This window comes from Astyanax mexicanus, unplaced genomic scaffold, assembly GCF_023375975.1.
Source record: "Astyanax mexicanus isolate ESR-SI-001 unplaced genomic scaffold, AstMex3_surface scaffold_37, whole genome shotgun sequence".
NCBI lineage: Eukaryota > Metazoa > Chordata > Actinopteri > Characiformes > Acestrorhamphidae > Astyanax > Astyanax mexicanus.
Genome location: NW_026040047.1, coordinates 1,052,204 through 1,064,665, shown reverse-complemented (window position 1 = coordinate 1,064,665; position 12,462 = coordinate 1,052,204). Strand labels below are relative to the sequence as shown.

The 12,462-nt window shown below is 41.3% G+C and overlaps 1 protein-coding gene across 1 annotated transcript in view; it reads right to left on the bottom strand.

The window, feature by feature from the left end:
- The window catches only part of cd82b (CD82 molecule b), a 33,746-nt gene that overhangs the window by 16,245 nt on the left and 5,039 nt on the right, over window positions 1–12,462 (bottom strand). Inside the window, exons 2-3 of the mRNA XM_022664361.2 lie at window positions 9,209–9,281; window positions 4,573–4,645 (exon numbers count right to left, since the gene is read on the bottom strand). Coding sequence (XP_022520082.2) covers window positions 4,573–4,645; window positions 9,209–9,271 — 136 coding nt within the window. The 5' untranslated portion in view covers window positions 9,272–9,281. The remainder of the gene's footprint in view (window positions 1–4,572; window positions 4,646–9,208; window positions 9,282–12,462) is intronic.

The following is a 12,462-nucleotide window of genomic DNA, read 5'->3' as shown; positions in this document are numbered from 1 at the left end:
AGCACCCTCTGCCCCAGCTCAAGCACCAGCAGCACCCGCTGCCCCAGCTCAAGCACCAGCAGCACCCGCTGCCCCAGTTCAAGCACCAGCAGCTCCCGCTGCTACAGCCTCAGCTCCAGCACCAGCAGCTCCCGCTGCTACAGCCTCAGCTCCAGCACCAGCAGCTCCCGCTGCTACAGCCTCAGCTCCAGCAGCTCCCGCTGCTACAGCCTCAGCTCCAGCAGCTCCCGCTGCTACAGCCTCAGCTCCAGCACCAGCAGCTCCCGCTGCTACAGCCTCAGCTCCAGCACCAGCAGCTACCGCTGCTACAGCCTCAGCTCCAGCACCAGCAGTGCCTGCCACCCATGTGGTACCCACTGCTCCTGACCCTGCACCCGCGGCCCCGTCCGCCTCTGACCCTGTACCCACTCCCAGAACTTTGTTTGCCCCCAGGCCTGCTCCTAGGCCCCCGGATTGTACCCTTAGCACTGTGCCCAGGCTGGCTCCCCTGACTTTGCCACAGACATTTCCTTGGACATTTGCCAGTCCTGGGCACCCTCCTGTGTTTCTGGTCCCTGTGTCTCTCCCTGTTTCGGTCCCTGTCTCAATATGTGTCCCTGTACCCATCTCAGTCTCTGTTTCTGTTCCTGTCCCCGTCACTGTGTTTGTGTCCGTCCCTGTAAATGTATTTGTTCCAGTTCCCCTGTCCAGTTTTGTCCAGCCCCCTGTCCAGTCTCAGCCCCGTGTCCTGTCCCCTGTCCAGTCCCAGTCTCCGTTCCCTGTCCAGTCTCCGTCTCCTGTTCGGTCCCCTGTCCAGTCCCAGTCTCCGTTCCCTGTCCAGTCTCCGTCTCCTGTTCGGTCCCCTGTCCAGTCCCAGTCTCCGTTCCCTGTCCAGTCTCCGTCTCCTGTTCGGTCCCCTGTCCAGTCTCTGTCTCCTGTCCAGTCCCCTGTTCAGCCATGTGTCCTGTCCCCGTCCCAGTCTTCATTCCAGTCTCCGTCCCATGTCAAGTTCCCTGCCCGGTCTCCGTCTCCTGTCCAGTTTCCATTCCCTGTCCAGTCCTCTGTCCAGTCTCCGTTCGTGTCCCCTGTCCAGTCCCTGTTCCCTCTCTCTCGGCGCCTCTGGTAGTGGCGCCGTTGAGGGGGGGTTATGTAACACCTTAGCCCATGTCTGTCTTCTGTTTCTCCCTCGTTTGGTCTCTTGTGCTCCTGCCCCTCTGTTTTCCTGTCAAGTGTTCCCAGCCATGTGCTTGTGTTGTTGTTTTTGTACCTGTCTCCACCATAGCTCCGCCCCAGCCCTGCCCTAGCTATTAGTGTTCTCACCTGTGTCCTGTCTGTAACCCCGCCCCCTCGTCATCCAAGCCCAGGTGTTTCTCACTCTCCTCCTGTATTTAAGCCCCTCTGTTTGAATGTTCAGTGTCGAGTCTTTTGTATCCTTTGTATCTTTGTATCCTTTGTATATTTTGTATCCTTGTATCCTTGCCGATCGTTGTATCCTTGCCGTTCGTTTGAATCCTCGTCTTCCGTGCACTCTGGTTTTGTGTTCCTAGTTCTAGTTTATCCTTGCCTTGTTTTCTTGTATGTTTTTTGCGTTACCCGTGTTTTGTTTACTGTTTTATTTTATCTTGTTTGTTTAATAAATAATATATTGCACTTACGTCCATCCCTCCGTCTCCCTGCGTAACATTGAGTGTAATTCAGAATTGGGCTCCAAAGGGCAGTATATGGGACGGGTTGGGTCGGGCTCAGGCAGAATGTGCATAAGAGTGATGTGGATCAGCACAAGGCTGCGTCTGTGAGCTGATGTATCAGAACCGATTTGCTGCGCTTTCCTCTGAGCGTTAGCGCTGTGATGCTACTCTGTAATGCTGCATCAGCAGAAGATTAAAAAGAGGCGGAGCTTTGTTTCACATGCGTTGGAGGAGGTGTGTGCTAGTCTTCACCTTCCTGGTGTTGGGGCATCACTAGTGATAGGAGGAGTCCTAATGAGTGGTAAATTTTAAATAAATAAAAAATAAAATAAAATAAAACACACTATGCAAAACAAGATCAAACTAAATTCAGTGTTATTTTGTTAACTTTGTTCTTACTACTGCTTCCTTCCCTGCTAAAAAAAGACAAACATACATAAAAAATGAACTTTGTCGGTCATATATATGACATATACTATTCTAATAGCGTATATTTCTCATGAATGTTTATTTGGGAATGGGTAACAGTAACTGATCCCTCTTTCCCAGGAATGAAAAATGTTTATTAGTCTTTAGAGAAGAAGTGAGGCCTCTTTTATCAGGACTATTTTAGAACGCTATTGTTTGTTTTATCCATTTGTTCCTCTGGAGATAAGAGAGGATCTGGCTGTTGGTTGGATTCAGTACCACGAGGATATCCTCATGCCTGGGGTGGCCCTGCTCCGAGCCGCTCTCTGAGCTAACATGGGTAAGGTCGTCTGTGTCATGCTGTGGAGCCTGAAGCCCACGCTGACTGTAGGACTGTAAGCAGAGGGATTTTTATTTATTGACTCGAGAGATGTTTGCTCTAAGCCTCCATTAAAAGCTCAGCCAAAAACAGGATCTCTGTGTGTTCTCAGTTTCCACGCTGTGCTTTCTTCCTCTGCTCCCCAGTTTTCAGCTCTGCTTTTTATTTATAAAAAGTGTGTCTCAGCTGCAGGAACAGAAATATAAGATCTCTTTATTTTCATAAAACCAGGTTTTGGTGGTAATCTCTAATAGTAGTTCCCAAAAGAGAAGCTTTCACTTCCGTGGAGAGCGCAGGACATTCCGTCTATAAATATCCAGCGGCGTAGTTCAGTGGTGAGTTAGGGCGAGCAGGGCCTGCACTCTGAGAATGGAAACTATGAGCGAACACGGAGTGAAAAAATACAGATGTTCAGATGTTAAACTAGATGCAGTGATTCACAGTCCGATTAAATGTTTCTAGTACACTTTTTTTTGTGAATCTATGATTAAATCAAACAAACAAAAACTGCTTTGACTTGTGCAATCTACCGCTCAAACACACAGACTTCAATTATGTGTCTTTTAATGCTAATAAACGCAGCTAAAGGATGATAAGACTAAAAAACACACAGCAGTTAACAGCATTAAAACAAAGTGAGAAACTCAGGACATCTGATAAAAACCCCTGTTTCAGCATTAGCCGCTAACCGTGCTAAGCGCTAGCTCTTTTGCCATTCAGAGGTGAGTATTATTGGACTGTAGTCTGTGTGTTTAATATTTTAAAACAAGCTATGTGGGACAAAGTGCTAGCTAATATTGCCCTGGCTTAATTAAACACTCAATGTAGCACTGTTGGGCAGCATTAGCGGCTAGCGCTAGTGGAAATCAAAGCGTACCGTAAATAAATGGAAGAGCTTTACTCTGAGAAATCTGTGTAATTTTTTTTTCCTTTTTTAAGAATTAAGTTTTGTTTACTTAACTTAGCTTAAGTTTACTTAACTTGGCGACACCCCTGTTCCTTACTAGTGTTGCCTAATGAGCCTTAAAGTGCACAAAATACGGTAAAGAACTTGTGACAAAATGTAAAGGACAGCTGCCAGATTAAACATTTTTGACAGCAAAAATACACTGGATTGTCTACAAATTCAACAGAAGCACAGACCCTACTGGACAGTCTTGGTCCGGTTCTTTATTAAACAGTTTATTCTATATAACTCAAATCCAACACAGAGCCAGTTTAAACAGCCAGCTGACGTCCTGCGCCTTAAAACCATCTGTTAATGGATGAATGTACAATATAATCCTACTAATTCAAATAATCTGATAAATGACGTACTTTCAGACCTACTATCAAAAACAACATAAAAAACTGGGGATCAAGTTTCCAAAGTCACCAGAAATGTGTGCAGGGAACCAAAACCACTCAGGATTACATTTATCATGTTTACAGCAATTATGAAACACAGCATATTTATGCTAGGCTCTGTGTTCTCACTCGTGTTTAGCAGTAAAGGAGCTCTCAGAGATCAACACAGAGACACCAAGCTATGAAATGTCATCACTTAACCAGAGGAACCATTCATCTTTTTTCTGAGTGACAGGATTATCCATGCAGTTTTCTATTGAGTCGTATGTCCACGTCCTAAAGAGGCACTAAAAACCCCCTCAGCTCAAATTTGAAAATTGCTAAAAATAGGAAAGGGAGTTTGGGAGGGGCACTTGTGATGTATGGGTTTAGAGGCGGGGCAGGAGGGAGAGCTGATTGGCTGAGCTGCAGCAGCAGTATTCCTCTGATAGAGGTGAGTCACAGATGGTTGGACATCAGGAGGCAGAAAGTACCTAAATTAAAGCATTTTTAAAGATTAGGAAATGTTTTTAATTTTTAAGCAGGACTGGTGTATTTCATTACTTCGGGGGAACAGATTTCAGCTATTAATGGAAAAATATGGTTTTGGGTTTAGTGTCTCTTTAAGTACACAAAAACTGAATCATCCCCAGCAAATATAAAACCAGCCTCAGGACTCCACTGCTTCCACAGCTTTTCTCCATATGTGCCAAAATGGGTCCTGACTGTGACTCTGAGGCCAGCATAACATGAAATTATTAAAACACCATTCTTCTCAGTTTTTACACTTACGCAGAACTGCAATAAAGCTCTGGTTGTCCAGTAGAACCCAAAGTCCGAAGCCCATGATCAGAGCACCAAAAATCTAGAAGGCAAGAAAGAGATTCATTAATTCATATTAAACTTTCAGTAGATCAACAGGATTTCAGAAAGAGATACCTTTAAGCACACTTTAATAGCAGCTTTACACTGGAAATATATATATTTATTTATTTATTGTTGCAGTGATTTTTTTTTATCTGTGAAACTTTACATTTACACAAACCAAACACTTATTTACTTTAATTTCTATGAAATAAACAAATATTCTCATATTTAAAGATTGCCATATAGCGTCAACTAGTTGTTTTCTCTCTGAAGAACCAAAGAACCAAAGCTAAGTATCTAATTTAAACCAAGTATATCATATAGTGTTTCCAGCTTTATCTAGAACACTGGTAAACTATGGTTTGGTGGTACTAGAAGAACCCCAAGGTGGTACAACTAGATAATCTGCTTGCAATAAAATATTAAGAACTAAAATGTGCAACGTTTTTATTGGTAATCTTCCTAACATTATTTTAGGTTGTGTTTAGTGCTTTACCTGTTAGAACCTGTATGTAATCTACACTTCAGTCCTTTACTCTCAGAACTACAGTTATATCATTATTAACATCAGTTCCATTGATCCTAGAGGGAATATCACAAGATATATCAACCCACAGTTCATCAACAATCTCTTACAGTTTCTGCACTACAGTAAATAGATAAATAAGGTAGTAAACACTGTAGGTATGACATGTAAATGTGTGAAATACAGGTCTAGATTGCTGTGTATAAATAAGCATGTGTGTGGTACACGTGTTCTTGTGAAATGGCTTGTAGATAGATACTATAGTACATTTAGATTGGTCACTGGTGGTACATGGTCCAAAAAGTTTGAGAACTACTGAGCAAGAGTATGACCCAAGAGTAAAGTATCTGGATTTCAGTGAAACCATCTGACATCCCTGTATGGTACTGGTAAACTACTATTAGAGGGATTGTTCTAGGGATGCAGAAAAATAATTTGGCTAAAATGATATAGGCTAAAATCAATTAGTGTGCTCACACAGTTGTGTAGTGTTAATTACCGGCAAATATTTGCCATGCTAAACATCTGACCCAGTCGACAACTGGGAGTCAGGAGCAGCGGCTACATACAGCCAATGGGATCCAAAACACGAGGCAGCTCATCAGTCCTGTATGAATGGGGTGAATAGAACTATTTAAAATAGTGACCAACTACTAAATACTACTCTGAGTATTTCTTTAATTTTAGAAAGTAGAATAAAGATTTTTTCCTAAATCAAAAGAAAGTATGCCTGTTAACTTCTACAGCAAGCATGATTTAATCAGTAAAGACACTTGCATTACAGCTTAGAGCTGATTGGTTGGAGTTTAGAATCAGACATCTATATATGATCAGACATTAATAAAGACTGATTTTACTCAGTTGCTTCATATAAACCCGTTCATGCTGGACTCACTTTAAGTGCGTATTCTCCTCTATAGTGATTCTCTGCATGGCATCGCTAGTTCTCATGTGTTTAGTTCCGGTGTGTTCTCATGATGAAACGTGTTTTTGGAAAGCAGCCAGATGAGTTGGCGATTTCCCACAGTGTAAAACTGTGTAATTTGTGACCCCGTGTCGCCGATCAGTCACAGTAGTGTGAACCTGAGCTAATATTACCGAGTTGTCATGTTTACCTATCATGTGCTGTAATTTATAAAGTGTATCCTTTCAATCCCAATGACACAATGTGCATACTGTAATTAGTGCTGGACGATATGGCCAAAATTTATATCACGATATATTCCTTAAATTTCGGTCGATACGATATAATTTCGATATCGATAAATACTTTGAAGGCCTCAGAAAAAGAATCCCTGCAATCTCTGCAGCTTGCACTGCAAATTTAAATTATTATTTAACTGTGTATTTGCACTTTTTGTATCAATCTATCTAATGGAAATCTGTACCTACTACTGTATGAAAATGTTTAAGTCTTTGAAACCTCCTTTCACAAAAAATTTAATACTTTAAAAAATAAAAGTAGTCAAAATAAATCAATGCTCAATTTTATTTGCATATAGCAAAATAATAACATGACATCCCTGTCAAACATAAGCCTATATAACTATTACAAATAAAAATAACTTTAAATGACAACAGAGGCAGAGCTTCTTATTCATTGTAAACAAATTTAACAGATTAAAACAAGTGTTTTAACTAGGATATATAATACAAGAAGCCTTTATATACATAAAAGCAACAAGATTTTCCCGTCAAATAAACAAACCTATAGGATTTTTCAACTATAAATAACTTAGTGACAACATAATCTATTAAAGTGCTTCAGCCAGAATACAAGAGGTATTCAACATGATATCAACGGCAAATAAACAAACCTAAAGGATTCATAAACTTTAAATAACTTAGTTTCAACATAATCTATTAAAGTGCTTTAGTCAGAATACAAGAGGTATTCAACATGATATCCACGTCAAATAAACAAACCTAAAGGATTCATAAACTTTCAATAACTTAGTTTCAACATAATCTATTAAAGTGCTTTAGTCAGAATACAAGAGGTATTCAACATGATATCCACGTCAAATAAACAAACCTAAAGGATTCATAAACTTTAAATAACTTAGTTTCAACATAATCTATTAAAGTGCTTCAGTCAGTATAAGGAAAATATTGTATGTAGTGAAGATGCTTGAGGTGGTGGAACAGATTAGATGTATTAACGTTACGCTGCTTGTCGGCTCCACTCACCGGCACAATTTGCAGCAAAGCGGCAAGCGAGCGGACCCGCGGCTGGGCGAGCGGAGCCGTGGATGAGCGAGCGGAGGCGCGGATGAGCGAGCGGAGGCGCGGATGAGCGAGCGGACCCGCGGCTGGGCCAGCGGAGCCGCGGATGAGCGAGCGGACGCGCGAATGGGCGAGCGAAACAGCGGCTGACCGAACCGAGTCTACCCTAGCCTTGGATCCGCTCGTCCCGGCTCCGTTTCGAGACATTTTAGATGCGTAGCGGAGCGGACCTGAACCTAACCTAGCCTAGCCTAGCCTAGCCATTTTAACCTAGCCTAGCCTAGCCTGGCTACGTGCCTGTGTGATTGCGTCATCCCGCACTGAGGTAGCACAGCTATGGGGGCTGAATGTGTTTGGCTCTGCGGCGAGCTGACGCCAGTAAAAAACGCCTGTCCGTGACAGATTCTGTACATAATACATATCGATATACCACAAAAGTGATATCACCGTTATTGAAACATTTCTTATCGCGATAAATACCGATATCGAATTATTGTCCAGGCCTAACTGTAATAATAATGTTATTAATTAATCATAGCAGACATTGCTAGGTGTTCCACTGTACTGTGTTGGGGAAAATTCTACAGCTAATGTCTGCTACTCAATAAAATTGCAACACCAGCTAAATTGACATAAGCATTGTTTCACTCTGTAACTTTGGGTGAAATGACCAGAATATTTTAAGCTAAGCTTCACCTCCTCCGGTCGAGGACTGTCACAGTGTGAAGAGTGCCTGGCGTCAGTGAGTTTAGCTCTCAGTGGCTGCGCTGTGGCAGGACAGGCAGTAAAGCACAGGCTTGCTGTGTAATTAAAGGCCTGATGTCTCTGGTAGTCAGACATCAGAGGAACACACACTCACACACCCTTCAGCACCGGTCATTAGCTGATGGGTGAGGCTGCTTATCCTCCTTTTTCACTAACAGCTCTAATTAGCCCAGAGCGAGAGCGTGCCAAACCTGCGTATCACTATTCTCACTAAGTGCCTGAGATCGACTTTAATTCTTTATTTCTGCATTAAAGGTGTCCCTCCACACATCAGTGTTTTATGCTTTGCCCAGTAATTCAGAGCTAAGAAGCAAATAGTTAAAATTGGTCTATATGGAACACCACCAGTGAAGTGAAATAGAGATAGGTATGTTTGTATGTTTAGAACAGTTCTGTTCACACTAGTTACTTAGTTAGCTGACTATCTTGAGTAAGCAGAGGCGGGTAGTCCAGGTCTAGAAAGTAAAAAAACAGGGGTGGACTTTTACTTTCTGGACCTGGACTACCCACCTCTGTGTGTAAGTAACTATAGGTTTAAATAGGATCTCCGGTGGATTTGGTGTTTTACAGAGACTCTAAGACTAGATCAGTGGCTGAACTGCACTTTAAAGGGCATTATTACACATGCTGTAAAGCAACATGTGATATCGCAAAGACTGTTATCAAGACTGTTATGTAAAATGTTTTTCTAACTGTTGTCTGTCTTGCTGCCTCCTGGTGTCACAGAGCTGTTAGCCAATCAGAGGCGATATGTTTGCATGTATGAATATTCATGAGTCCTTCACCAGACTAAAGCATCATTATAACGAATCACCGGAGCACTTTTTATTCCCAAAACAGCTCACATGGCATTAGACATTAGACATTAGACATTAGACATAAAATGAAAATCAAGCATGTTATACCATCATTCTCCAATCAGAGCTAAAGCAGCCGTTTATATTATCATTACAGTATCAGCGCACAGCTGCAGAGTGTAAGAAGGCCGAGGAGGCGACTCCGGACACATTAAGAAGGAGAAGAGGGGGAAGAGTGTATACTTACAAAGAACAGCAGGTTAAACAAGAACAGGAAGTACTTGGTTGCTGTAATGCATCCTTTCCCCATAGCTGCGACTCTGTGCGGGAGAGAAGTAACAGTCAGTAACAACGTCAGAGCCTGCAGGACACAGATCATTATTAATTTAAGATTCCAGATTCACAACTGGTTTTATTTCAAATAAATAGAAAGTCTTATTGTAAATAGTTAATGTTAGTATGTAAACTGTGCTTTAAAAAGGTCAGGGGAAACCTTAAATGAAAATGATTAATTAAACATCTCTGGGGAATGTTTTGACGCTGTGAGTAGATTGTGACAGTGGGGTCTTCTGCTGTTTCCTCCCACTTTTACATCACTTCCTCTCTGTTACCAATTCATTACCCTTAACCTTTTTAACATTTTGTTACCTTACAGCCACTTACATGTAATTTATTGAGATTTTAAGTGATAGACAAACACAAAGTAGCACATAACTAAGAAATGAAATGAAAATAATACATGTTTTTTAACATTTTAATTTAATAGAAATCTCAAAAGTGTGTTGTGCACAAGTATTTAGCCCCCTTTAACCTGAAACCCCTTAATATAAAATCCAGTGCAATCAATCAGAAATCACTAAATAACTTAATAGAGTCCAGCTGTTCAGAGATAAAGTTGTGAAGAAGTTTAAAGCAGGTTTAGGTTATAAAACACATCCCAAGTTTTGATCATCCCAAGGAGCACTGTTCATTCCATCATCCCAAAATGAAAAAGTATTCTACAAGTGTTTTTACAAACCTACCAAAACATGACCGTCCACCCAAACTGACAGATCGAGCAACGAGAGCACTGGTCAGAGAAGCAGCCAAGAGGCCCATGGTGACTCTGGAGGAGCTGCAGAGATCCACAGCTAGGTGGGAAAATCTATCCACAATAGGGTTCAAGGGGCATGAATACTTTGCAAGCCACTGTATCTGCTCAGTCTTATTATACTGGCAAGATACACATGGTTTTCAATTTTTTTGATCCTGGATTTTGGATATGTGCCACGTTTACTTTTCTCTTTATTCAGTTATTTTACACCTTGACTTCCTGGCAAAATAAATAAAAAAACTCAACATCACTAAGCCTGCCTTCCTGTGAGCCTGTGATTATTCTTCAGACAGGTGAAACCCAGAGAACCTGCACCAGAACCTTCTGGACCTGAAGGCTGTTTTTCTGACAGTTCCACTGCAAAACAGGCTATAATTTAGCTGAGTAAACAATAACGCAGGAGACACAACGTAAGCAAGTTTCACTTCGTCCAGTTCCGCAAAGGCAGAAAAACAATCACAGCTCCTCACAGGAGGCCCAGTCTCAGGATTCACACTGCTGTGGACTATATCTAGCTCTCTGTTTTAGTCGGCAAACATGAGGATCTCATCTAGCAGCCAGTCATAAACAAAAAATATATATCACATTAAATCACCTCAACATGCTTTTTGCAATCATTAATCCCCCGTTGGCAATGCTAAAATCACTATTACAAACTTTCATTGTTTTTTACTTTTACCAGATATGGATCTGCTTTAGAGTAGTAGAGTAGAGGTAAAATGAGTTTTGATGGGAGCCATGATGCTCCTTACTAAACGCATCCCGTCCAGGAGGGAAAAACACTGCCTGTCCACACTAAAAACTGATTGGCTGACTCATAATCTCCTTGCAGAGAGCAGGCCAATCAGAACCCTCTTTGTTTTGCATGCACCTTATGAATATGCACACGAGGGAAGCGCCTTTCTCTCCCTCTCCCTCTCTTTCACACGCGATTGGATAGAAAGTGTGTGTCGCCTGCGTGAGAGTTTGTGATTACTTTTGGGCTCTAGATTCTTGGAGATTTTATCTGACTTGTGGGCATCAGGGAGCCGTAATTGATATGCGGTTATTGACTCCTGCAACTTCTGAGAGATTTGGGAAGTCTGTGTATCGTAAACCATTATCTCCAAATGACATTTAATATTTTAAGCAAGATCACTTTTTAATTCTGTCTTTTACAATTTTGAAATAAAAAGGAATCAAGGTTCATACTGTCTTCAATTAAAGAAAAGCCAAATTAAATGTAAGACTCGCGGTGTTTCTTATTTTTATTTTATATACTGTTCCAAATTTCAACTCATTTAGGGTTATAAATGAGAAGATGATCACTGGTTGAAATATGTTCTCATAATGATTAACATGGCATCTGTTTACAATAAAGCCCCACCTATTAACAAAAACTGAGCATCTGCTAAACCTTAGAAACCTGTCTTTTAGGCTATGTTCACATTACCAGGCTGAAGTGACTTAAATCTGATTTTTTTTGTTCAATGTGGCTGTTTCATAGAGGTGTGCCAAAAAATCGATTCACATAAGAATCTTGATTCTCATTTACTACGATTCAGAATCGATTTAAAATGTCCCAAAATCGATTCTGAGGGGCGGGTTTTAGACTGATTTTGGGCTGGGTATTTTTGTTGGACCTGGCAACCCTGGGGATAGCGCTTGTCCCTTCAAACGGAGATCTTCCAGACACACACAGAGCGTAGGTGTTTGAGAATCACCGGTAAGATGGCAGAACAAGCACTATATTACCTTAGATTAACGTGTAGTTTCAATGTTTTATGGCAGAATGCTTCATAACAAGCATAAAAAAGATCGCTAGTAGTTAGTTTCAGTAACTGTTAGCTAGCTAACTAGCTAACTTTCCAGTTCCACCTTAAATAACGCTACAGGTGGCTGCGGGCTGCAGCATTTAAGGCGGAACGGAAAAATAACAATAAGCTAATCAGAGCTAATTTCAGCTCCTCATCACAGAGGAATTAAGGAATGGACAATATGAATTAATTTCTCCACCTCCTGCCCCCTTTCTGAAGAAATACAACCACCTTAAATTAACTAGTTAATCAGCAGCTGCTCCTGAACTTTAGCGCTTCACTGCTATCATCACATCAGCCCAGCAGCGTCACCTACACACCACCGCTAGTAGCCTGGTAATAAAGCAGTGTTATTTATTATTTATTTATTGTTCATTAACGTCATTGTGATATCCCAGTGATTCCTCTGTCACTGAGGACCCACATTCCTGCACATTTTATTGTTTTTGTAACTAGGGGTGGGTATCATCACTGATTTCCCAGTTCGATTCGATTCCGATTCACAAGGTCTCGATTCGATTTTCAAATCGATTTTCGATTCGATTCGATTCTCGATTCAACATCGATTAATTTAGGGAAATTTCAGTTACCATAAAAATTGTAGTTTGAATA